This window comes from Typopeltis vanoorti, chromosome 21 (genome assembly GCF_054136105.1).
Source record: "Typopeltis vanoorti isolate ZY-2024b chromosome 21, IOZ_Tvanoo_1.0, whole genome shotgun sequence".
NCBI lineage: Eukaryota > Metazoa > Arthropoda > Arachnida > Uropygi > Thelyphonidae > Typopeltis > Typopeltis vanoorti.
Genome location: NC_143569.1, coordinates 41,983,292 through 42,009,436, shown reverse-complemented (window position 1 = coordinate 42,009,436; position 26,145 = coordinate 41,983,292). Strand labels below are relative to the sequence as shown.

The following is a 26,145-nucleotide window of genomic DNA, read 5'->3' as shown; positions in this document are numbered from 1 at the left end:
GATACAAGAAACAAGATGTTTAGTGCGTTCAACCAGATTTAATCAGTGAAACTCATTTAAGACCCTCAGACAATCCTACAATAAGGGGCTATCACATATACAGAAATGACAGACTACTCTACAGAGGCGACGGCACTGCCATCTTCATTAAAAACTACATTAAGCACCACTCTGTGAGCAATCCTTCAACCACTAACCTTGAGATCACAGGAGTGGAAGTAGTCACCAGCTCCACTGGCAAACTGAAAATCTACTCAGCTTACAACCCTCCTTCAAATCTCTACTTCACTCTGATCTAAATGCCATCTTATGCACCAGAGAGCCCACCATTATTGCCGGGGATCTGAATTCCAAGCATCCTGCGTGGAATTGTACAACCACAAAACAAGAATGGTTGCATCCTTTCCAATTACTTAGGATCAAGCAACGCTGTTGTGGTAGGTCCCACCGAACCAACTCATCTCAGTACGTTCGGCACTTCTGACATCCTGGATATAGCTATCCTGCAGGATATTAAACTTCAATACAGCATCATATCTATGGATGAACTATCATCCGATCACAATCCAATTCTACTACAGCTGGGAAATCAAGAATACCTGTGTCCTCCTCCTCACTCCTACATTGCATGGGAAAGACTGTCAGCAGCACTCAAGGATTATATTGGACCTGTTCCTCACATACACACAAAAGAAGAAGTAGAAACTGCAGTTACAAATCTCACACAACAAATTAATTCTGCTATAAAGGTAGCTTCCTCCTACAAATCTGCCCGCAAGCCAGATCGTTTGCCTGAAGACATCATGAACTTGATCAGAGACAAAAACAGAGCTAGGAAAAGATTCCGTAACACGTGTGCACCACAAGATAAAATAAATCTAAACAGATTAAATGGGGCATTAAGAGATGCACTCAAAGCTCATCGAAACCAAGTATGGGATGAAAAGTTATTCTCCATTTCACCTACTGATCACTCCATCTGGGGACTACTGAAAAATATCAAAAACAAAGACAGATCCCTACCCCCAATATTCTCTGACCAGGGCCTTGCTCACACAGATGTAGACAAAGCAGAAGTTATAGCATACAACTTAAAGGAGCAATGCAGGCCTTCGTATGGAAACCATGACTTTGACCACATATATAAGATTCACAGCAAGGTCAGACACTCACTCAAACTTCCTATCACCAGCACTGACCATATTGCACCAACATCACCTGCTGAGATATATGACATTATTAAAAAATTAAAGAACAAAAAAGCTCCTAGGCCAGACTGCATTACTAATCGGGTGATTAAACTTCTGCCCCGAAAAGCAGTAGTGCACCTGACCAGTATAATAAATGCAATTTTAAGATTTCACTATTTTCCTTCCACCTGGAAATTGGCTGACGTAATTCCTATACATAAGCTAGGCAAAGACCCACACCTACCGCAAAATTATCGTCCAATCAGTCTCATCTTAAATCTGGGTAAGGTTGCAGAGAAAGTCATCCTCTCACGACTCCAAACCTCAGTAAATGACCTAAACATCCTCCCAAAAGAACTGTTTGGTTTTAGGCAACACCATAGTACTACCCAGCAAATCCACAGAATTGTCGAATACATCACCACCAGTTACAACTGGCGCCAGTGCACAGGAACTGTTTTCCTCGACTTATCCAAAGCATTTGACAAAATCTGGCATTTTGGACTCCTGCACAAACTTATCTCAGCCGGTACCTCACTACAAATGGTTCATTTAATCCATTCATATCTTCAGAATAGATCAATGCAAGTAAAAATCAACGGTTCTACATCCACCCAGCGCCACATCTTTGCTGGAGTGCCGCAGGAATCTCTACTGGCTCCATTGCTGTTCTCTATATACTTGTCAGACATTCCGCACAATCCGATGACTTCCATTTTGGCCCTATATGCGGACGATACGGCAATACTAACCAGATCTCTCAGACCCCATTTCATTACCAGAAAGCTTCAAGAAAACATTCTAAAGCTGGAGGGTTGGTTCTCTAAGTGGAGATTGGAAGTCAACCCCCAGAAAAGCTCAGCCGTTCTTTTCTCAAAAAGGCCAATGTCTCCTGTAGGAGATGTGTTACTATTCAATACTAAAATTCCCTGGCAGACAGAAACAAATTACCTGGGTGTAATTCTCGACAAAAAGCTATCTTTCAATCAGCACACCAAGTCTGCGTGCGCAAAGGCATAGCTCAGATCTATCCGCTAATTAATAGAAATAGCGAACTCAGCAACAGAATCAAATTGCAACTATAGCAGATGACGATTCGTCCGATAATCACCTATGCCTCTCCGGCCTGCAGCCACACCTCTAATGCTAACATTATCAAAATACAGCGAGTGCAGAACAAGTGCTTGAGAATGATTCTGAACGCCCCGTGGTATGTTAGAAACAATCAATCCACAGAGATACAAATATTCCTTATATTTTCTCTTTTCTACAACCCTTAGCAACCAAGTTTTTCCTAAAGACGTCCACACATCCAACGATTTGGTTCAGTAAGCTGCAGCCTACGATCCAACGGACATATTCAAATATAGACGACCAAAAGCTATATTAGCCTCCTATAACGATGCATAATCTCCATGCCCATTCAGGTCGAGCAAACTTCTCATAAATTTTACCCTCACTGTAACCACAACAGATAGCGGGGAATATGAAAAGCATCTTGCTTCATCCCTAAAGACATAAATGTCAATTGTCTGGTGTGTTCGATGTTAATGAATGTCAATATTGAAATAATATAATAAAGGCTGATTTGCATAGTTTAATACAAATCAATGTGAAAACTTGCATGTTACTACTTTTATATTAAACGCTGATACAATTAGTAATATCCTGAAAAGCCAGTTATTAAATTTAGATAAATTATATTATAAACGATTACGTTAATTTGTGAAAATTATTTAAGCGTAGATGGAAAATATATCTGAGTTAGGAAGGTTGAAATAAAGTCTAGAAATTACTTATCGATGCCACAATAAGTTTTTTGTTATTTGTTTTCGGAATTACGGATTACAGTTAGTATAGGATATTATAATATGTCAAAAAAAAGACGAAAAAAATGAAGTTACCATTAACATTGTTTTCTTTCTCTCTTAACACGTTCATTGCCGATCACGCGATGCGAGTTCTCACCAAACGGCCGATCACGCGTTATCGCGTGGACGTCGCTAACTAAATAAAAAAATAAAAAAAAAATTTGGCCACCACACGAAATTCCAATTTTCAGTTTGGCAATGAAAGTGTTAACACGTAATATATTTTTGTTTTTAGCATATACAAATGTGCCGTGTTATTAATTTTTCAAATAAGTGTGATAGGCAATTTAATACGATCTGTGTAAAACGAGAACATAATCACTATAACAAACTATACAAATGAACAAAACTTCCAAAATATCTATTTCTACAGTTCCATATTCTGATTTCAAAACAATTTCTCGGTGTAATTCGGATAATATTTTTGACACTGCGGACATCTCGACACAAGATAAAATCTCTCTAATTTTGAATCTCTCTCTTGGCCTAAATATATTAGACAATATTGCCTTCTCGGTATCCAAGAAATTTGAGTGTTTTACCTCTCAAGGCCCCTGAATAGCTATTAACTTGAAACAAATCCATCCATAATTACCGTTCTTCCCTCTGAAACGGCATCAAATTTTCCCGCTCTTTTCCAAATCCTACGTCAGGTATTCCACACTCCTTCACAGTTGAAATTTTACTTCCTCTTCATTGGAATAGCCTTCCAGTTCTTATTGTATTTCCGAAAGAATACAATATACAAATCCGATGTTAAATTGTTTTCTTCCCCCCGCCCATCAAATGGTACCAAGCGAAACAACCCCTCGTACGCGGAATTATCGCAAAAAACAAGATTTTGAAAGGGAAAATTATAAAATTCACAGTGGATATTAAGCCTACTGCACTAATATACACTTCTTAGAGGAATTTATAGAGCCTTCTTAGCTCAGTCGGTATACACGAAGCCTTTTGGTCGGAAAGACCTGGATTCCATTCCCGTCTGTGACGGGAGGAACCTTTATCTGGTCTCATACGGAGGTAGGATTTTTTTTTCTCCAGGAAACTCTGGTTGTTCGTCCCTCAAAACAGACAAAAGCCAGTAGAACACACGCAATTTACAGACAAGAGGAGGATGACTTAGAGGCACAGGGCTAACCATCTTATCCTCGTATTATGGTTAGGAAATCTAAGGATATTCGGACTGCTATGGGTGCTTAAGTGCTTGTTAAAGCCACTGATGGATGGATAGGAATTCATAGCTTTTGATTTGTTTGTTTTCATTAGGAAACAAACTTTTGTTAACTTCTGTTTCATCATAGCTTATCCACCCGACATTTGAACTACTTACAATTCATTTCACAGAAAAAAATGAGAAAATAAAATGGAGCTTGCACACTTGTTTGGGTTCTACCAAACAACGAATAAAAAAATTAGTAATTTATATAATAAAGGCTACGAGCAGACAAGAATTCTACTATCGTGGGCACAGACGTCTATGAATGTCTTTAAATGGGTAAACGGACTTCATCCCTCAGCTTGCTAGAAACCTGAAGTAGCTTTAATAGTTCCATATTTTCAGAGAAGGGTTTCTAGATTCTAACCCACACCACTGATATTCTGTAGGTTTAACTCTTCGTTTTAAATTCTTAAAATCAAAAACTTTAGCGCTACAATGCCGGCTACGTTACACCTTACAAAGTTTAATAAAAATTTTCGCCATTGCAATAGTAAATCACCCTTAAATCGGTTCAGCCGAAACATCACCATACATACACGTGTGGTGACGTTCGGACAAATGAAAAAACCTTGTTAATAGGAGCTACCCGCTGTTGCGAGAAGTTTCTAAAAAGTACTGATGCGGAGTGCTAATTGGAGTGACTCGCCAAGTTTACTGCTATTGTTCTGTCTACCTTATTTCCACTTTGGGCAGTACTTAGACACAAAATAGAAGATTTCGTAGAAACCACCTATCACTGCCAATTCAGTGTGCCGTAACTAGATAATTTACATATCCTAACATAACTCCAGGTTTAGTAAAAGTACTGTACAAATCCAGCGTACTACGATCTACCCAGTTCAATAACTTTCGGAGTGTTTTTTTTAAAATTAATTTAAATAATAGTATATCGTACAGAAAACGGTCTATGACTCATGAAAAATGCAATAGAACCAGATACATCACCCACCCGAACTGGCTGTTCCTGTCCTTATATATAAGGACTGGCTTAAAGGGGCGAAGCAAGAATGCTTTTCATCTTTCCCGTTATCTGTAGAGGACAGTGTGGGGATAAGGTGTTATTGAGCTATTAAAGCTCTGATCATGGCAGGAGGGTAACAGCGATAGCCGAGCCTCGGAACTTCATTGGCTACAGCATTGCCATCCATTACCCTCCAAGGGTATTAATTACCGCATCTCACGGTCGATTATACCTTAATCTCGTCCCAGTGTTTTTTAAATATAATTTCTATGATAAAAACTTTTTACTGTCAGAAATAAATTAAAAAAAAACAACTTTTTTTATGTAATATATATAAATTGAAATGGTATTTAAATATCATAATTTATTATACGTTCGACTATTTAAATATCTCATTTGCTAACAAAGAATTCCGTAATACGGTCTATTGGAAACGGTACTTAATTGGATATATCGATACATTTTTGGAAATAACGCTTTTTCGTAACTCTACCTAATAAGTGTTTCGGTCAAGAGATAATTATTTCCATTTGCTTGTAAACCGATTTGGCAATTGTTTCGATGCTGATCAGATACAGTCGGGTGATATGAAAACACAAGCAAAATGTCATAAGCGGCAAGAATTATTTCCAAGGCCAGCGATGCATATGGTCATTGCAAGTTCATATTCTTAAACGAGTATTTGAAGACAGTTTTTCTATTTCTAATACCCTGACTTGAGAAACTTAATTCAACAGGTTCTATTTAATCAACAAGATATTTTTGTGCCATTTTCGATTTACTTACGGTTACCTAATAAATAACTCGCATCTTTAATATCATCACCCACTCCAACCACGTGTATTCGTGCGTGCGTCTTTTTATTAATAATAATAAAAAAACTGCAATCATCGTTCGGTGCAAGTTACCTCTCTGCTTATTAGAAGCCTGTAGAGGTTTGAAAAGTTTCCATGTTTGTTCTGTAAAGAATGATTCTGAATTATGTATTACTCTACACACGTGCTGAAATATCAATTTTAGGTGGGCGGGATTTACACACACACACACACACACACACACACACACACACACTATAAAAGCAAGATTAAGTGAACGTTGCTTGCCAAAATTTCTTCATAATAATCCTTAGAAATACTGGAAAAAAAATTGCAATAAGTCCGCATCTTTAACATATCTAAGATAGGGACTTTAGCATGTGTGTCACTGAAAAAAAACACTATTCGAGTATTCCTCGCCTTGGAACGATGGAGAAGACCGAAATTTCCATGCGAATAGCACTTCTACAATTCCATAAATTCCCTGAATATTTGTAGTTGAACGCCAGTTTAGTCTCTGTTGTTAAGCCGGCTTCCGAGCTTTTCAATGTATACTGAAGTACCAGTTGATGGTAGTGTAATCTCAGCGATTTCTGACTCCTGCGATGGCAACGCTCCCCTCCCCCCCCCCTCCCTCAACCCCATCATTTGCCAGAAAGACAATACAGTACAGCTGTCCATCGAGAACTAATGATTCTTCTTGAGATCCGCTGCTTTAAAATACGACAGAGATTGAAACCACGAGACGACCAGTATTGCGTGTCTTATTATTCGATCTCACATGTTCTTCTGGTCGGTTTGGCTTTTTTGATGGATCAAAAACCTATTTCCATACGAGACCAGTTAACTCACCGTTATCTTTAAACCGAGATCTTTCCAACGAAATGACATAGTCGTTATCGACCAGGCTGCTACGGAGGTTCTTATTCGGAGGGCAGCCTATCTCAAGGCAGTTTTAACCCTCACAACTCCAACCACGCGAAGCTCGAGCATCCGAAATGAAAGTGAAGATGTCCATTTCAGATTGGCATCCAAACTGCCGGGTTATTCTGAAATACGGAAAAGCAACTAAAGCTATAAAAGTGTATTATATCGATTAATTGTGTGTGCGCACGGTATTCTGGTTGTCATATTAAGCAAAAAAAAGCCTAGATAAAGTATCTATTTGCTATGATGCATTTCGAGTTGAATTTCTCCCCTCAAGGATAGCAGACGCCTGCTATACTTAAGGAGGGGGGGGATAACTACATAAGCGTAACATAGAATTATATAATGCTTGAGTGATTCAAAAGTTAGTTGGCAAATAGAAAACAAGCTGTAAAATTAGGTGGAACAATTAATTGTAAAAACAGGGATCTTTAATATTTATAAATGACTTAAAAGTTATGGCTCTTGCAGATTTCAAAGTAGTATTTGAATACAATGCTGATCGCTCCATCATTCTCATGGCATAACTGAATGTGACTAACTGATAATCAGATCATGGTTTACAATAGACAAATCATTACACCCAAATGTCCTGCTCTGATTCTCTAAGTGTGTTTTGGGACAAACTTAAAGACTCATGGAAAAGTCCTAGAATAAAATGAGATGGCTTGTACAGATTGTTATTTGAAACAAATCATTTTGTTGCATTACTTGTCGTTCTATTCGATACTACAGTACGAAGTTAGGTTGAGGGTTGCAAAATAAAGCAATCTATGAATGGGGTCTATTAAAAAAAGTGCAGGGCTAATATTCAATATTGAAAGCTTTTCATGAATAAACTGACTTCACATTGACTATTTCTACAATTTCAGTCAGGCCTACTTATGCTAAATACTGGATATTAAAAAAAAAAAACATTAAATAGTTGCAAGAAATTTTGTAAATTTGCAAACTAAAATATAACATTTTTGATTCAAAAATACAATAATAGATTTTAACTTAAAATTCTATTAATAATGCGTAGTTTAAGAATAATTAGTTAAAATTTACTCACACTATGTATTAAATATAATAAAAGGACTATATATAGATTTGTCACTAAATGAACATGTTACTGTCGCTGTGACCCACAGTGCAGATCCTTAATTTTCACATTGCCAAACCACATTTGTAGACAGGTGCATTGTCCCGATGAAAGATGATTTTTTTCTTATGCAAACCGAGTCTTTTCTCACGAATTTTTTCATTTAGTCTGGTTAAAAGATCGGAATAATATTCCACGGTTATTATTTTACCCTTTTCAAGATAATTAATAAACAAAATATCTTTAGCATCCCAAAACACCGCTGCCATGACCTTTCCTGCTGATGGAACAGACTTTCTTCTTTGGCACTGAACAACCAGCCTCTGTCCACTGTTTTGACTGCTGTGTGGATTCTGGTGTGTAATGATGAATCCAAGTCTCATCTATAGTAATAAATCGACTCGCAAAATCAATTTTATTCTTGTTAAAACGCTCGAAGCACTGGTCAGGGATTTTTTGATCTGCTGTGAGTAAGCGAGGCACCCATCACGCGCAAAGCTTTTTCATTCGCAATTCTTCATGCAAAATATATCCTACACGTTCTTTTGAAATGCCTATAGTCTCAGCAATTTCACGCACTTTGACTCGTCAGTCATCCAATACCATATCGTGCACTTGATCAATGATTTCTGGTGTTTTCACACTTTTTGGACATCCTTCACGTGGATCATCTTCAAGGCGGGTACGGCCACGTTTAAACTCGGCAGTCCATTTCTTAATTGTCGAAAACGAAGGAGAAGAGTGCCCGTAAACGTTTATCAACTTCAAATGAATTTCTTTTGGCGTTAAACCTTCTTTTACAAAGAATTTTATAACCGCACGATTCTCAATTTTATCCATTTCTAGGGATGCAGACAACACTTTTGCTTCAGACAGCTGTATAAAAGAATGACTTGCAATTTCATACGGATGCTTATGACAGATGTACCAACTTAGAAAAAGAAAAAAAAAATCTTGCCGATAGTGTTGCTATCTATGGTCGAGGACTTTTCAGATCACCCTCACTTTATTTTCGATTTTAGGTGTACAGGGTATGGTAATATGTTGATTCTATTTTGACTTATAGTATTGCAGCCACATTTTTGGTTCATCGTTCTCTACACAGAATACCTGTTGTATTATTGTTAGTAAAAATATATTTAAAATCGACTAAGTTTTAGGTGTATTTCGCAAAATGTGCAAACACCTATTGAATTAGTATCGGTTTCTTAGTCCGCCCTACGTCTACTCTCTGGACAGAGCCGGATGAAAATTTGGTATTTGTATTTCGAATCGTTAAATTTGTGATCAATTTTAAATTCAACGGATAATTCCAGTCACAAAAACTGACGACATGATACAAAATATGTTTCAACTACATAAATTAAATTCTATATAGTATTGCTATACGGAGGAGCCATAATTGCGAAATTTATTTTTAATGATCGTTGCCGATTATTTTCATATTTCGATATTGTTATTGGCCTTCCACCAAGAGAATAATTCATCAACGTCCCACTACCGACTGATATTTCACGAACAACAGGTGGTTGAACCTACCGCAATAATTGGTTCATTAATTTTAGTTCTGAAAGTGCCCTTATATTTTAAATTCATTTAAAACTATTATGAATCCGTTCTATTTTGTCTACTGACGTCTTTATAAGGACTTGCTTAAAGGGGAAAAGCAAGGACGCTTTTCATCTTCCCCGTTATTATCTGTAGAGGACAGTGTAGGGATAAGGTGTTATTGAGCTATTAAAGCTCTGATCATGGCAGGAGGGTAACAGCAATAGCCGAACCTCAGTTAGAACTTCATTGGCTACAGCACTGCCATCCATTACCCCTCCGAGGGTATTATTCACCGCACAGTCGATTATTCACCCCATCCCCCTCTCTACTGACGTTCTTAAAAGAACTGAGCGATGGACTGAGTCCTTGACTCTTTATCCCGTCATCTGAATGAAGAAAATCTGTGTGGATGGAATGTTATTGAGCTAAAAAGTTCTGGTCATGGCTGGGTAACGGCAATAGCCGAGCCTCAGTTAAAACTTCATTGGCTACAGCATTGCCATTTGTTACCCTGGAAGTCCTAAAAAGGACTCACATCGTCACTAAACTCGACGTCCTTATAATCCTTATAAGGACTGGCTTAAAGGGGCGAAGCAAGAATGCTTTTCATCTTCCCCGTTATCTGTAGAGGACAGTGTAAGGATAAGGTGGTATTGAGCAATTAAAGCTCTGATCATTGGCAGGAGGGTAACAGCAATAACCGAGCCTCAGTTAGAACTTCATTGGCTACAGCATTGCCATCCGTTACCCTCCAAGGGTATTGGATTGAATGAATCAATCACCGCATAAAACAAACTCGACGTTCTTAAAGTTCTTAAAAGAACTGGGCGATGGACTGAGTCCTTGACTCTTTATCCCGTCATCTGAATGAAGATAATCTGTGTGGATGGAGTGTTATTGAGCTAAAAAGCTCTAGTCATGGCTGGGTAACGGCAATAGCAGAGCCTCAGTTAAAACTTCATTGTCTACAGCATTGCCATTTGTTACCCTGGAAGTCCTAAAAAGGACTCTCTCACAAACTCGACGTAGTTTCTTGTCTCTTATTTAATCCTAAAGATATGAAATTTAATATTGTGTCTAGGGATAAAGATTAATTGCTAGCAGATAATAAGAATAATGGTAAGAAAATCTATTAATATAAGGAATATTATAATTCCTACATATTTTTATAACAAATATTAAACAAAATTAAGTTTGAGCTAAGTAGGAGCAAAAATACGTCTAAATATGAGTATTTATTCTCTCTAAACAGCGGTGGATTCTGGTTTTGTAATTTCCTACTAAGAGAAGAGATTGAAATACGACTTTTTTTTTTTTGGCCTCGATTTCTTGCGAAGGACATCCCTCCCTTCTCTTTCAGATCATATACATTTTAACCGCTCTTTATCGTATAGCCAAATTCATATTTTATATATCAATTGTGACCCAAGCAATTATGTCTAATCACTTGAGTAGTAATTCCTTATAACTCCCGCATAACACTACGATGACTACTTGTGTATTTAGTGGCTAATTTTACTGGATGTGCGATAGTATTCGGTTCCAGGTGTTCGTTTTGAATATAACTCAACGGAAAGGGGAAAAAAAAAAAAAATGAGGATAGCTGCAGTATTTTATTGAAGGGGCAGCGACCTCTTTTTCACTTTCTTTCCTATGCCTGTGTCATATATCTCATGTCGCGGTGATACATGGGGCCGAAAACGACGTTTACACATTCTCTTAGCCGCAAGTTCGCTTCCATTGCTCCGGGCAGCGTTGGGTAACGTTCCAACCCACCGATCGCTACGAGTAGGACCGATTAGCCGTCAACTGGAGGGTCAGATTTCCCACTTCCCATCTATGCTATTCCTCGGCTTAAAATGGGTAAAGAACAGTGATTACGGGGGTGGGATGGGGGGTTCCCTCGACAGTTATGGGTAAGGCAACAATGGTGGACACTCACCTCTTCCTATAGATCACTGGGGTAATTGTTTTATTGCAATGGCCACTCCGCCGTAGTAACAGTATGCTAGCTAAGCCTAATTCGCTTTACTTTAACATGAAAATTCGCTAATGTTTTTATTCGGTCTAAATAAATATTTTACTTAAATGAATCTGCCGCTTATAAAAACTCATTCGAAAATATATTTCTTGATATATCTACCCCCCCCCCCCACATGCCGGATCACCTATGAGGGGGAAAGGGATTGCTTTGACATGAGCTTAAACGCGTGTCAAAGCTTGGCAGGCTCTCTCTATTTATAAAACGTACAAACCAGACGATTTGTTGACCTGATAAAGACAGATTCTTCGAGTTAATCATTCTCCCTATTGTGTCATACATAACCGTGTGATCACGTGTCTACTCACATCATTCGATAAGGAAATACGTTTTTTTTTTAAACGCACGTGAGTGCAATTTCGTAACATTCAGTTGTCTCCCAGACGACACGCTTTGACCTTTGAAGACAGTTCCGACAATTCATGTACCCATCGTATATTTTAGCCTCCCCCCCCCCCCCCAAGGGATCGCCTCGAGTTTTTTTTTTCTCCCTTCTTACATGGGACTCGTTTTACGATACACAAGAATGCGAGTTCAGTTCTTAAGAATGGCAAAAATAAAAAGATAAGAAATTAGGATAAGGTTGGATCGTTTTCTCACCTGAAAGAACGTAAGTAATAGTTGATAAAGAGATGTTTGTTCTCGTGGGTCTGTCATAACGCACGCGGGCTGGTGATGTTTTCTCGGAGATAAGAATCGGTATTTCTTTAGACTGGATGTTTGAGTGGGTTATATCCCTCATACGTCTGGTCTCACTTCACAATACATTTTCTTTTGTCCACCCTAAAGGTATTTTGGGTGGTTTTTAGTCGTCAATTGGGGTCTCTGTTGGATAATATATGAACATGGGCCATTACGAGATTGAAAAGATTCAACAGAAAGTTAAAAAAAAAAAAGTTATGGCATATTGATGTGTTTAACGACTTTAGTTTAATTAAAACATCCGGTAAAATAGGGTGGCGCTGACGTAGCACTTAAAATATTGCCAGTGCGCGCTAAAAATACAAAAGAGACTGATTAGATCGACTGAGAAATCAAATATGATAATTTGTTGTTTTTGATCTTCAGCTGGCTGAACATCCTCCCATTCAACCAAATGGTATCATTGATAATTCTACCTATTTTCATTATTACTTACTTCAAGGATTTAGAGCCATTAACAGCATGTTCCTACTTCAGAAGCCATTGATAAGGCCCTTCCATTCATTTTCAAATTTCCATTATTAAATCTATAATGACAACTGTCGGTCTCCAGCCGCAGAACGTAGAATTCTTTCCCCCAAAACCAAATTTGGGGTAATCCCGACAATGGACCTTAACTAATCTTGTCAGATAACTTCTTTGCTAAGTATTATCCCAATTCATCACATCAATAAATATTATTAAAAAAAATTATAACCACAAAAGATTTTTTTATCATCAAGAATGCATTTTTTTTTTTTTTTTTGAAAAACAAAGTTTCGTAACTGATCGAAAGCTTACGACAATGCAATCTTCGACAAGAACTACCTCGTACTGCCTTTCACTAACACAGGATCAATCAACAGTGCGTAGATTATCTTTCATTGGCGTTTTTAATTAGGGACTTTCACAAGACTGGAAGTGTTTCGAGCTGTTAGCTCTCATCAGACACACACAAACCCTTAACAAGGCCTGCTAACTAAACGACTCACACACAATAAAAACATTCATTTGAAAACTAGGAGCAAATAACCGAATATTTTGTGAAACTTCTGGTAACCCTCATTATGATATAACTAAAATATCAGAGTTAGCTAAAACTTATCTTATTCGTTCGCTGACGTCAGACGCTTTATAGCAACGCATCCTTTGCTCGTCACACCTTACCGCCTATCGGTACACAACGAATATTGACATTTGCAACCGTTACTCAATGGAAGAAAATTAAAGGGCTGAAGTTTCCGTTAGCACCCAAACATTTTAACACCCACTCTACCCCTCGTGTGAAGGGAAACGAGCTACCCAGTAATTCGTCTCCCTTCATCCTCCCACTTGTAATACGTAATTATCTTGACACCCTATTGTCCTCCCCCTTTTTTCTTTTCCCCCAAATAACCGGTCCTGCTAAATCCATTGCTAAGTCCGCTATATTGGACCCGGTTGACTGACATTCATGCTGGACCTCATGACCCGTTGTTGTAGCTTACGGGCCACGCTTCTCGCTGGCGGGAGGGCGTTCATGCACAACGTAAAGTTTACAGGTGTGAAACTTTACGGTTTCTTCTTCCATATCCGTCATAATGACATCGAGCAATTTATTAAAAGGTCATCTGCCCAAAACAATAGTAAGGTGTTGTCGACCGTGAATCGGCTAGAAAGGGAAAAATATTAAGTTGAGAGAGTCTGAGTGGATGGCAAAAGATGGTGACGATAGGATTTTAATAAAAAAAAACAAAAAAAAAACGTCTAAGTTGAAAGACAATACAATGGTACTGACGTCACACGACGTAATAGATACGTCACAGGCTGCATCATTAGTTTGTAACAAATGTTGAAATCGACAATTTTTTTTTTATGCTACTATAAAATCGTACATGAATCACAGTTCTAACAGCGAACTATTATGTCGAACACAAACCTCTAGATTAAAATTACTACTAACACTGGAGTGTTTGCCAATAACCAAACATAATTCCCCTTGCCCTCCTTATCCTCTAAGAGGGGAGGGGGGGTTGAATTTATTCACAAATGCACTTAGAGCCGTGCAACGCTAGGCAAAAGAATAACACAACTGACAAACCAAAGGCCAAGTTGAATGAGCAGGCCGTCAACAGATTACGAACAACCCCTGACCGGCCTCAACGGCTGACGGACGGCACATGTTGCATACCAATTAAGACAGGCAGATGGTTCAAAGAACGGTCGTCAAAGAAACGAACCGACTACCAGGACTAAATACAAGATGGGAGAGACAGAAAAAAAAAAAAAAAGCCGTTTCGAGTTGCGTATTAAAAAGAAAAAAAGGGGGTGGGGTATGGGGGGGAGTCGGATTAAGAATATGGGGAGAGATCCTGATGGATTCCTCTTGACAAAAAGTCAACGAAGGTATAATCCAAACTCGGTCCATATGTAGTGCATTTAAGATGGTAAGCGGCAAGGGGAGTTTCTATTCCCTCTCCCTTCCAATAACAGTGAAGACCCGGAAATGAAATATTTCTAAGCACCCCCTCTGTCATTTTTTTTTAACTCTGCTGTCCCTTAAGGGGCGGTTACCAGTAAAAGGCTCTCGTAAGAAAAACCTTTAGATTATGTACATTTTACTATGGGTGATGCTCTTGAATCAAGGCTCAAACCGTAGCGAAATTGAGGTCACAAGTGTCAGACAGGGGTGGGGATAAAGCCAGAAAGGTGTCTTTGATGCGCTCGGAGAGAGGGAAAGAAAGGAGAGGGGTTGAAGATTACGAAAAAAAACCTACTTTACAAGAATCGGAATATTCAATACAGATAGGCAGTTCTTATGAATATCCTCTTTCAGATGCGTAAAGCTTAAGGGATTAGCTCATCTTCGTTCTAAGCTAGGAAGGATTATAAAAAAAAAATAAAAAAATATTAGTCCATTGAGACTACTTTGACCGCAATTTTCGTTACAAGTTTACAACAAAAGCTATTTGCGATATTTTTCCAGCGAAAACTGCACTAATTATAGTTGCCATCAGGCACACAGTTAAGGTTCACTTACTCTAGGGATCCAACACTAACAACACAATGCATTTTCGCTAATAGCTGACTTCGACCTAGCTTAACAACACTAGCGGGTTCTAGGCCAGCAACACTACAATAGCTTACAGATATACTCTCGCTCAGGGGAATAAACTAAAGGACAGCAGTACGCAGATCTTTTGTAATCACTGAATGCTGTATTCGTTAGGGTATTAAGGATTGTACGCGTCCTACAAACAAAAGAAGATAACGCCATTTATTTAAGTTAACTAGATTCTAAAATTCAGAAACATGAATTATAAAGTTGACGGGTTTAAACACTGATTTAAAAAAAAATCAGGAAACGATACACTTGTATTTGGATGTATAACGTAAAAAAAAAAAAAAAACATGTTTAATTATAGAAATATTAGTCATTTAAAATAAGTAATCAAAACCCATAGATTACTATGGGATTGTTAAGCCTAACTTGAACCTCTGATTAAAAAAAAAAAAGAGTCGGCAATTCATTTATTTCACTCGTATCGTTTACAGAACACCCAAGCTCTATTAAATGCACGCGAAATACTGCCATCAAACTTTCAAGAGCTCCGGAAGTGGTTAAAAAGGCGAGTAATTACCTCCCAAAAGATAGATAAAAAGCTACCCAGTATCCAAGCCCTGTGTTTTATCAGTAGCCAATCATCTCCCCAATACTGTTCAGGGCAAGTAAAGCCTTTCACACCACCGTCACCCGGCCTCTCTCTCCGTCACGATAAACGCATTAGAAAACGCTCAAGTCACCGCAATCCAGAGAAGGGCAGATCGATCGAAATAAGCCTCATCGTGTATCAGCGAACAACCCCTCGCTTAAACGACCGAGATAACATCGACAAGTCACTCTACGCCAAAGACCTGATAACAGTTCTTCAAGGCTACAGGGCTAAATAGCTCGCAGCTTTTCTGATTGGTTTAAATAGCTTCCTTTGGCTTCTTATTTACCTTTTAATTTATTTATTTTCTTTGAGGATTCAAATGGAGATAATTTATCATTCAAGTATTAGGAAGAGGTTTCGACTTCTGATGTGTAACCTTCCACAGAAATTTTTTTTTTTTTTAAATGGAGTTTTAGGAATATTTCGCGATAGTCTGTTCCCTTCTTTCTCTTAAAAAAAAATGCCCTTCACTTCAACTGAATACATAATTACTTATTCACCTTAACGGTGTGTGGATATGCTAATAGCTTTGTTTTGTAGTAAAAAGGATAAGTGCTCTGGTATCGTTGCTTTGCATGCTTGGAAGATGGCATTTGCCGCTTGCATTGAAAAATATTGTTAGTAGTCCATAGCAAATTGTTTCCTCTACATTTAAGTGTTTAAAAACGTTTCTGAGTACAAATTTAGTTACGGTAAATTTTTGATGACCTGTGTATAATCAAATAAGATTACCAGAGGACGCGAATATTATAAAGGAGCATTTAACGTTGTGTTTTATTTTACAGAAATATAAACACGAGTTCAAATGAATGATTAAGTCGTAGCATGACAGACATCACCTATTTGTTATCTTATTACAAACCTACAATGTGTATATTGTTATAATTTCCTTCAAGAATGTAACGGGAAGGTCAAGATAGTTAAGGATGATTGAGTAGGCTGGTTAACAAGTGACGAGGTAGTTGGGCAAGAGCTATAAAAAAATAATAATAAAAGAAAACAAAATACATATTTCCTGAACAACAAAATCAAAGTGCTTTAACAATACCTGTAGGGTATGCTTGGCACGTTGCCAAATGAAGGATTGTTGATTTCAGATCTGCGCATAGTTCATAAAACCAGCGATGTTTAGCATTAAGAACAAACCAAAATCTATTTAATATAGATCTAAAAACAATCGAATTCTTTCCATTGGTATTTTAATTTTTCCGTACATTCTGCTATATTTGACAACAGATGTTATCCAGGTGTCGATAGTGGGTGAGCACTTTAACCAATCATAAAACAGTCAAGAATTTGTCCGTTTTCTACCCTTACAGTTAAGGGTAAGCACCCTTCCCCCCCCCCACCCCTCTTTTCTCCCTAAGCAATTAACGTCATCTCTGATGATTGACGTACAAATGTATGTCGCGTGTTCCTCTGCCACACAGCTCAATATTTATAATTTAAAAAGAGTGAGGGGTTCTGATACACGAAGAAATTGTATGGGGCCTTTTGACGCTGAGTGATTGACGTTGAAATATGGGAGGGAAGCACCCAAATAGTCAGGGTTCCAAGTTCTTATATTGGAAGGTCATTGTAAAAGTCCATTATTCCTGATGAGAGGGCAAAATGTCTTTCGAAAAAGAATGCATTCCTGTTGAAGCACTTCTAAGATTACTTCACCTTTAAAAGATGAACCCACAGGGTTTATAGGTCACAATCTCTTGTCGTATAAACGACGAAAGCTTGCTTCGGCACCGCATTACACTAGGCAGTAAGGGTGGGATAAAAACCACTTTAGTCAAGGATTCGACACACTTCTGTCCTTGTTGCAGTTCACGGTCTCCGTCCTCCTTATGGGCGGGCCGTCTTGTTCTTATGTCAACAAGACACCACTTCCAAGAGCAAACAATCGCGCTTAAAAAGTCAGCGTAACCCTACTAGTCAACGATACACGCTTTTGATGAAAGCAAACAATGTTCCATATGTATAGACTTGTGGTTTACCAACAATTGAAAATCGACTTCGATGTAACTATGGCAACAATGAACTCGATATTGATGGAATGTCTAAAAATGCTATACTTGCATGACCGAGTAGTAGAATCTGGAATTGCGAATGCTAGAAATTGTATTAGCAACCTTGTACAAATTTTTAAATATAAAATGCTCTAAAATTCAAAATTTTATGGGAAAAGGAGGAAACACGAGTCGTGGAGATTATAAAATCAAAAAAGCAGGGCTAGGTGGAAAAGAATGAGCAAGATTATGTTCAACAGACGTAATCCAATATAGGCAGCCACTTCAAACCTCCTTTGTTTGATAAGATTAAGAGTTATGCGTAACTATGGTGTAACGAAGTCTTGAGATTTTAAAAACATGTTACAGTGCAGCTTACTGTTCATATTAAGGGCCGAATTTCTTAAAAGAACTTCAGAGCTATACGACCAACTTCCATCCGGTTTAAGTACCGGACACGTGATCATTGAAACGAATCAAAAATTCCTTGTGGGAAATTTTCAGGCATAATACAACAGGAATCCTATTAAGTGTAATGCTGTATATAAATAAAAATAAAACCACGGTGATTATTCGCTGGTCTGTGTTTATAAACATGCCTTTAGACATTATACAATCTTAAAGATGGTCTTAATCAAATCTCCCAATTCATAAAAAGATTCGAATTGTGGGATGAGTTACTTTATAAGAACCAGTCTGAAAGCTTGAAAATGAACAGTGTGATATATATCACACTATATATATATTCAATTATATAGTGTCGAACTTTGGTAGTCCAGCACATTACCCCGTGGATGATTATTCTAATCTCGTAATCTCAGTGATTTTTTCCGTTTAGGCCAGAAAGCTCGTAAGTTGTAGATACGTAATACGGTTGCCTTATTAATTCATTACCAGATTAAGATTTCAATCCCCCCCCCCCTATTTAATTTCATTTGTGACTAATATTAGTTACAATGAAAGAGGTAAACCTACGGTACATTTAGGTGAATCGTGAGTTCGATCATCCAGTTTCTATTGTCCAAAAACGAACGGTGGAACTTTTACAAGCGACTTCAGGCCTCCGGTATAATCAGACGGCAGTAGTTTTCCCATGGGCGATGCAATTCATCTACCACCTAATTATGAACAAAATACTTAAATTTCATTAAGTGCGTACATAAAGATAAAACTGATTCGTAGGCATATTTTATTTTGTTTATTCAGCGACAATATACCCTTCATTTCCTTTTTCACGTTAAGATATTTTTTGCTTTTATACACAGAAATGAAGAAGATGTGTAATTTCACTCTTTGCTAGCCACGGTAAAAATCAGTTGGTGGGTTCGTCTTTGATGACAGATCGTAGATGGGAGATCACTAACATTACCAAAAATAGTATTTAAGTACCACCGACTGAACTTAAAGAATAACAATAGTGCAGACCAAAATATCCTGCTAAAAATGCATGCCTTTCTTTTTCAATCAAATAAATACGCATTGAAAAAATGGCGGGTCGTCTCAGCAGTCGAATACACAGACTGTGTGTTCGAATCTCAGTGTAGTATAGATATTTCTTAATGTCTTTATTTTTTTTTTTTAATATTAAAACCCATAAATGATAGGTTGCAAGACCCTATAATACACTACTATCGTCTGTAGGCAGTAAAGTAGGAAGAAACCTGTTGTGTTTCTTGAACAGATAAGATAAACAAATGGAAAAGAAGCTGGTTCTGAACTGTATATGGATGTTAAACTAGCAGTCATCCATGTTTTCACAGGCTTAAAAGAAACTTGGAAGTAGCCAATTCGGCAGAACTGTGCCTATGAAATGCATACAGAGGGATATAAGGCGAAAAAAATGCCAAATTGTCTATAGTGAATTTATGAGAGGGGTGGAGTTCCTGAATCATAGGTTTTAGGTACACTACACTAAGTATGAGCGGCAAAGGTTGGCAAAATTTACATTGTAGTAGTAGTACAGGTGAGAAGTAGCATTTTGAACAGGAAAGTCCACTTTTGTGTGTATGCTAAAGAAGCTGGTGCTAAGATGTGTTTATGCCAGGAAGGTATAGCTCACTCCAGAAGAGAAATCTGATCATGTTTGCTACTTTCTCTCTTGCAATAAATAACGAAGTAATTATAGGTATTATTTCTGGAAAATTCCCATGTTACTCCTCTTAAAAAATATTATTTTTATGGCTATGTCTGCCTGTTTTCGTTTAGGAGTGTCCCTTATTTTAAATACATTGACTCTTTACTCAAGAATTCTTAGGCAGTTATAAGTGTATTTTAAAGGTAAATATATGCATATTAATAAAGGAAGAAATTTTGCACATACCTTGTTTGGAAGTTAGGATGTCTTCTTTCTCGATACTTTTGCTGTTGAAAAAAAAAGGGGGGGGTGTTTGATAACGCTCCCCCGGCCCAGTTTCTCATATAACCCTTCCCCAAAAAGCGCCCTTAAATATAATAATGCATATATATTATTTTTAAAAAAAATGGGTTTTTTAATTTATCAAACGCCCCTCCTATTTTTTTAACAGCAAAAGTATGGAAAAAGAAGACATCCTAACTTCCAAACAAGGTATGTACAAAATTAATCTGCATATATTTACCTTTGAAATACACTTATAATACCCTAAGAGTTCTTGAGTAAAGAGCCAATGTATTTAAAATAAGGGACACTCCTAAACGAAGACACCCAAAAATAACGAAGTAAATGTTTTTTTTGGTAGGTGGTAGATGATTTTGACTATCCTTTCGACTAAAGGACCTGAATTGGCTAAAAAAAGTTCAATGTTTAGTTTCTAAGCAGGATTTGTGGACTGTAACCCCTTAATCTACCTAGTCGGGGGATAATGCCTACCTTTTGTGGGTCGGTTGTTTGTCTCGCTTTCAAACAAAATGCGCAAGTTACGTGACGCACAAAAGGTTCTAAGAAAATAGGCAAATCTTTCGATAAAAATGAACACAAAATTTTAGTGGACTGATCTAAAAGCTACTATTAAAGGAGTGGTTTATCCTTCCTGAATATGGATGTCAATAAATGTTATGTTATCCCCCCCCCCCAATTATTATGACTGAAGTGTTTACACATACAATATTTCTGACAGTTTGACTAGGATTGATTTACTTGCATAATCTCTCTCGTATAATATTTTTAATACGTTGTTTGATAGCTTGAGATGCTACGTCATATACACATGTTTACGCAATTAAGCAATGTAATTCTCTTTGGAAATAATAATGTAGCTTCCAATTTTACTTAAATCTGTTATAAACTTTCATCAGCATGTTAGGACCTAGAAGTGTATTTTTTTTTTTTTTTTGACTCAATATTCATCACGTGTTAGTTGATTTTAGATGCATTAATAAGTATGATGAAGGGGTGTTGCTTTTGTACGTGAAGTTTTAGTAAGTAATTTATGTTAAGGTAAGAAGCCGGGACTTCTACCAATAGTGTTTAAAATACTAAGCAAACGTTTGAAGTTTGGTGTCCTTTAGTCAAATTGGATGTCTAACAACTATCCCTGCCTAATATAAATCGCTCAGACCTCCACAAAACAGGGATTTGTATTTACAGACTTCCCCACCACTACCAAAAAACACGCAATCCACTCCATGGCAAAAAAAAAAAAAAAAAAGGAAAAGCAACTATTTTTAAATCCAACGCTTAATAAATCCAGAAACTCTACATCCCTCCACCCCGAAAAAATAAACACAATTCCTTTGTGGTTTCAAACCACCAAAAAATCGTAACATTTTTGTTATCAATAAAGTTTCGTTGTGTGGCATGTAAAAAATGTTCCATGACAGTGATTCATTTTACTTTTCTGAATGATAATAATAAAGATAAAATATGGGATTAAGAAGCAAGAATTATCTGAGAGAGAAAATGTTAAAAAAACACACCTTATCCTATTCAAAATGAGATCGAAGGAGCCGGTACAAAATGTAGTGTCCAGGTCTTCGCCAGGAATATCATAACTTACTGAACTAGCAGACTGTCAGGAATGGCTTGTTTATTTTTCGTTAGGAAATGAAGTAGAAATCAAAGAGAGAAACATTTTTGAAATTACGTACATTCGTGTAAGTGAATCACTCGAATTTTCAGCCTGCATTCACATTTTAGTACGTTGGTTGTATTGGATTTATGGTGGGTGTAACAAAGGGTAGGAGACCAGTATTGTCTGTAAATTAACATCTGTTCTGTGGGATGTTATTTTAAGTGTACGATGGTTTTAGATCGTTAGGATCATTTGTTTTAAAATAGAGGGGTGAACGTATTTCCCTGAGCTCCTTCGACATCAGTATTCTTAAGGCATAACCCTTAACAATCCACGCAATAGAGCCAACAGCTAGTACACTCGAGTATTTTTTTTGGAAAACTGTTGAAGCCAATAATTATCAAGCCGTTCTTGTTTTAGGGTTTTATTATTACGTGATGTCTCACATAATCAACTATATTTATTTATTAGTTCTTGGTATTAAAAGATTTATATAAAAGAGCCACTCTGAGTGAAAGATAATACATAAATTGATTGATTATTATGATAAACATGTTTTGCCAGAGTAATAGACTGTTAGGCTTAAAGAACACAACCTATCTTTCTCTAAAGGTCTGTTATGAATGTTATGTCCATACGAAGTGTTGTACACGGTATATTTGTAACGCAGGCATGACTATATGAACAAACTCACTATCCCAAAATGAAGAGTATTGCATTAATCCTTACGGCTGTAAGCCGTCCATACTTAAATCCAATTGTACTGACTCCTAGTTTTGTCTTTTTGCTATTTCTCTAACCTGTTTGTAAAGAAGCCATTTATAAATGAAGTCACCTGCCTAACATATGCTTAGGTAGCTTACTTTTTCTTATAAAATATATTTATAGTTAATAAAAACGTTGTATATGCTTACTGTCGACTCATTTTTGTAATATTTTTTGTAATAATTAATTTTATCTAGCACACCTTAAAATACCATTAATATGAAAGATATAATTTTAAGCGAATAGTTTAGAAACAACTCAGACCTTTCCTTCCTAGGATAGAAGAGCTTTGCGTTTTCTGCAGATGGAATTAAAAATATACTTCTCCCACAGCGATATGCTACTTTAAGTTATAACCACGTATAAAACAGCTAGAAGGTATGACTGGGTGTTTCGTAATGCAGTTTAGGAATAACGCGTGAATTGCAATACAACAAAATCAGCTGTAGTTGTAAAACATACATATTCATATACGTACAGATAATAGAATGTTTATCATCGTAGCAATGTTAATTTATCGCATTACCAGAATAACAATCAGATTTGCTCGGTAGCACAACTGTATAGTGCGAAAAACTAACAGGGATGTTAGGCCTAAAGTAGGGAAGCACATTGAATATTGCTAATAATATGTCGAGCACTGGAATAACGACAACTAAAAGAAACAGAAGGTTTATCCTTACCTGTGTGTGTCCTTTTGTGAATCTTGAGGTTTTCACTCCTGGCGAACACTTTGCCACAAGCAGGGAACGGGCAAGGGAAAGGTTTTTCTCCGGTGTGTACCCGTATATGGTTGACCAGCTTATATTTGGCCTTGAATGGCCTTCCGTTCCTGCCGCAATCCTGCCAAAAACACGCGTGGTTCGAACACTCTGGCCCGCCGACATGCTCAACAGTTATGTGGGTGACTATCTCGTGCATGGAGGTGAACGTCTTGTTGCACGATTTCTTGGGCGTGGGTTGGTCCTGGTCGATCCACAGACAGGTCATTTCTTGTTTTATGGGTCGCACGTAACGGAAGAACGCACCAGGTCCGTGAGGGCCCATATTCATGTGTCCCATATTCATGGCACCGTAGGTCCCGGCCAGCGGGTCCGTCCTCGCTCCGGCCATTTGGTTGAAGGTGTCAGGACGACCATACATGTCCGTTCCAGGTAGCGATAACCGCACTTGACCGTTCATGTGACCCGCGTGGTGGGCGGCGTGGTGCTCCAGACCAGGGAAGATCACGTGGGTGGTGGTAGGGTCGGCAGTGTGGTGGGTTCCGTGCAGGGTCGCCGTCGAGGGAACGAACATCCCGTGGTGTGCGTTGTTGCCCGTCAGGGCGTCGTGGGTGGCTAGGGTGCTGGCTAACGAGGGCATGTGTTCCCTTTTGATGAGAAAGTCGCGAGCCGCGTAGCTGCTCACATGTCCGTGGTGATGGTGCGCGTGCGAATGGGGCACACCGTAACCGTTGGCTTGCGCTGCCCCGAACTGGTAGTTGGCTTGGGAGTGGGCAGCGGCGGCCGCCGCCGCAGCTGCGGCCGCCGCTTCGCCCGCCATCGAATGCGGCGGGCTGAGCTTGATGGCCCCCGCCATGTGGGCCGCGGTGTCCATAAAAGGGTTCAACATGTCGGACGCTTGCTCCTGGCTGCTACGGTGGTGGGCTGCCGCCACGGCGAACGGAAAACCAGGCGCGCCTACACCATTCAAACTCTGGGTGTGGGGAAGTCCCGGGTGACCGGGAACATGCGAATGGGCTCCTGTGACGTCCACCAGACGCAGACCAGGGTTCCGTTTGCCCAGTCCGTGCTCCATTATGGCCGTGCTAAGAGCCTGTGTCATGATCTCGGTAGTTGGCCCGAGACCCAAATAATAGGTGCGCCCTGCTCAACGTGCTCCGACTACGGCCGATTCGTTTGCTCTGTGAGAACTTGTTAATCTCCTGGCGAGCGTGCCGAGCAGCAGGAAGCGTATCCTGCATCCCTATTGGGCAGCATGAGGTCGCTGTTAGAGCTGATGGCCTGCCGACCAATCGCCGGGAGACTCAGCTGCGCGCAAGGTGGAGCCAGCGGCGTGCAGTCTGTCAGTCACTCGTCCTCCGTAGGCCATTACTGAATGGATCTGCCCTTGTGGGGAGGTTTGTGGGCATGTATTGGACAACTGGAGGGTCCGCCCCGCCAGTTGTCATCGTGGACCCCCACCCCCCGTGAGCAACATTAAATCCTCCAGAGCCTGTGTTTAGTTGTGGGGTTTACAGGTCTTGTGTGTGGTGTATTACACTTTGTACCTCGCTACAATACAGCTTTCACGCGCCAAACGAGGAAATAACGCTAAATTATGGCATTTCTTAGAGTATGCAGTGACTTACTGGTTTCTGTGGTTTAATATCTAGTAATGGAGCAAATTAGAAACTCTATAGCGCCGATTTGAAATAAAATATTTAAAAAATCCTTTGATTTCACGCTGATTTTAGAATAAAAAAATACGAAGATAAAATTAATGTTAAAAAATTCCGTTGATTTTGTGTCAAATCTGCATTTCTTACGTACAGGGTGATTGTTTAACTTCAATAATGATTTTGAATCGTGTATAATTCATGATTGACAGAAAGTTGCAATAATTACTTTTATTATGACTGATCAGTTCTTTATATTGTTTTCAACAATTGAATATTTGTCGCTGATATTCCTAAAAAAATATTTCATGGAGAAATCAACTAGCAATCTAAACAGAAAAGAAACAAACCATTAATTAAATTATACCGAAGAAAGAAATTGACGTTGAAACAAATATGCCTCAACTAATAGTAGTCACTACTTTCATGTAGTTTTCACTTAACGGCTAACAATGGAGCGCGCGCCCAGCGTGAAAAAGAGATCACGCTTTTCACATAAAGGAAAATTAACATAATGAGGCACTTCAAATCGGGTAGAATAAATGGACTTTTTTTCTTTTTTTTTTATAATCACAATAAAAGAGTTAAAAGCAACTAATTTTTCACACGTGAATGTGAAAAGAATTTGTAAACGAAAACACTAATTAACAAAGAAATGTAAATTATAAATAAGAAAGTGGTATTTAAGGAATTTGTAATCGTGCTCCGAGTTACTTCCCTGTCAATCCCATTTAAGTTATTTAAAGAATTGAAAGTGTTTCTCTTAATCTGATTTAGCGATGCAGATTATCATTCATGCACAGATGGTGTGTTTCCCGTTACTCCAGGTGTTGGCTTAAACACGTTAATTATCCCCCTCCGCAAGGATATCCTTTGCATTATTTAAGAACAGGATGTCTTGTTTAGAGGTCAGTGTAATTTAAGGCCAGATGGGGATTACAAAGTTAAAAGGATTAGCAAGCGCATTAAGGGTAAT

At 38.3% G+C, this 26,145-nt stretch overlaps 1 protein-coding gene across 1 annotated transcript in view; it reads right to left on the bottom strand.

Moving 5' to 3' along the window:
- Window positions 1-24,403, bottom strand: part of LOC150094782 (uncharacterized) — a 37,900-nt gene extending 13,497 nt beyond the window's left edge. The window contains exon 1 of the mRNA XM_090411663.1: window positions 23,476-24,403. Coding sequence (XP_090267789.1) covers window positions 23,476-24,403 — 928 coding nt within the window. The remainder of the gene's footprint in view (window positions 1-23,475) is intronic.
- Between the last annotated feature and the right edge of the window lie 1,742 nt (window positions 24,404-26,145).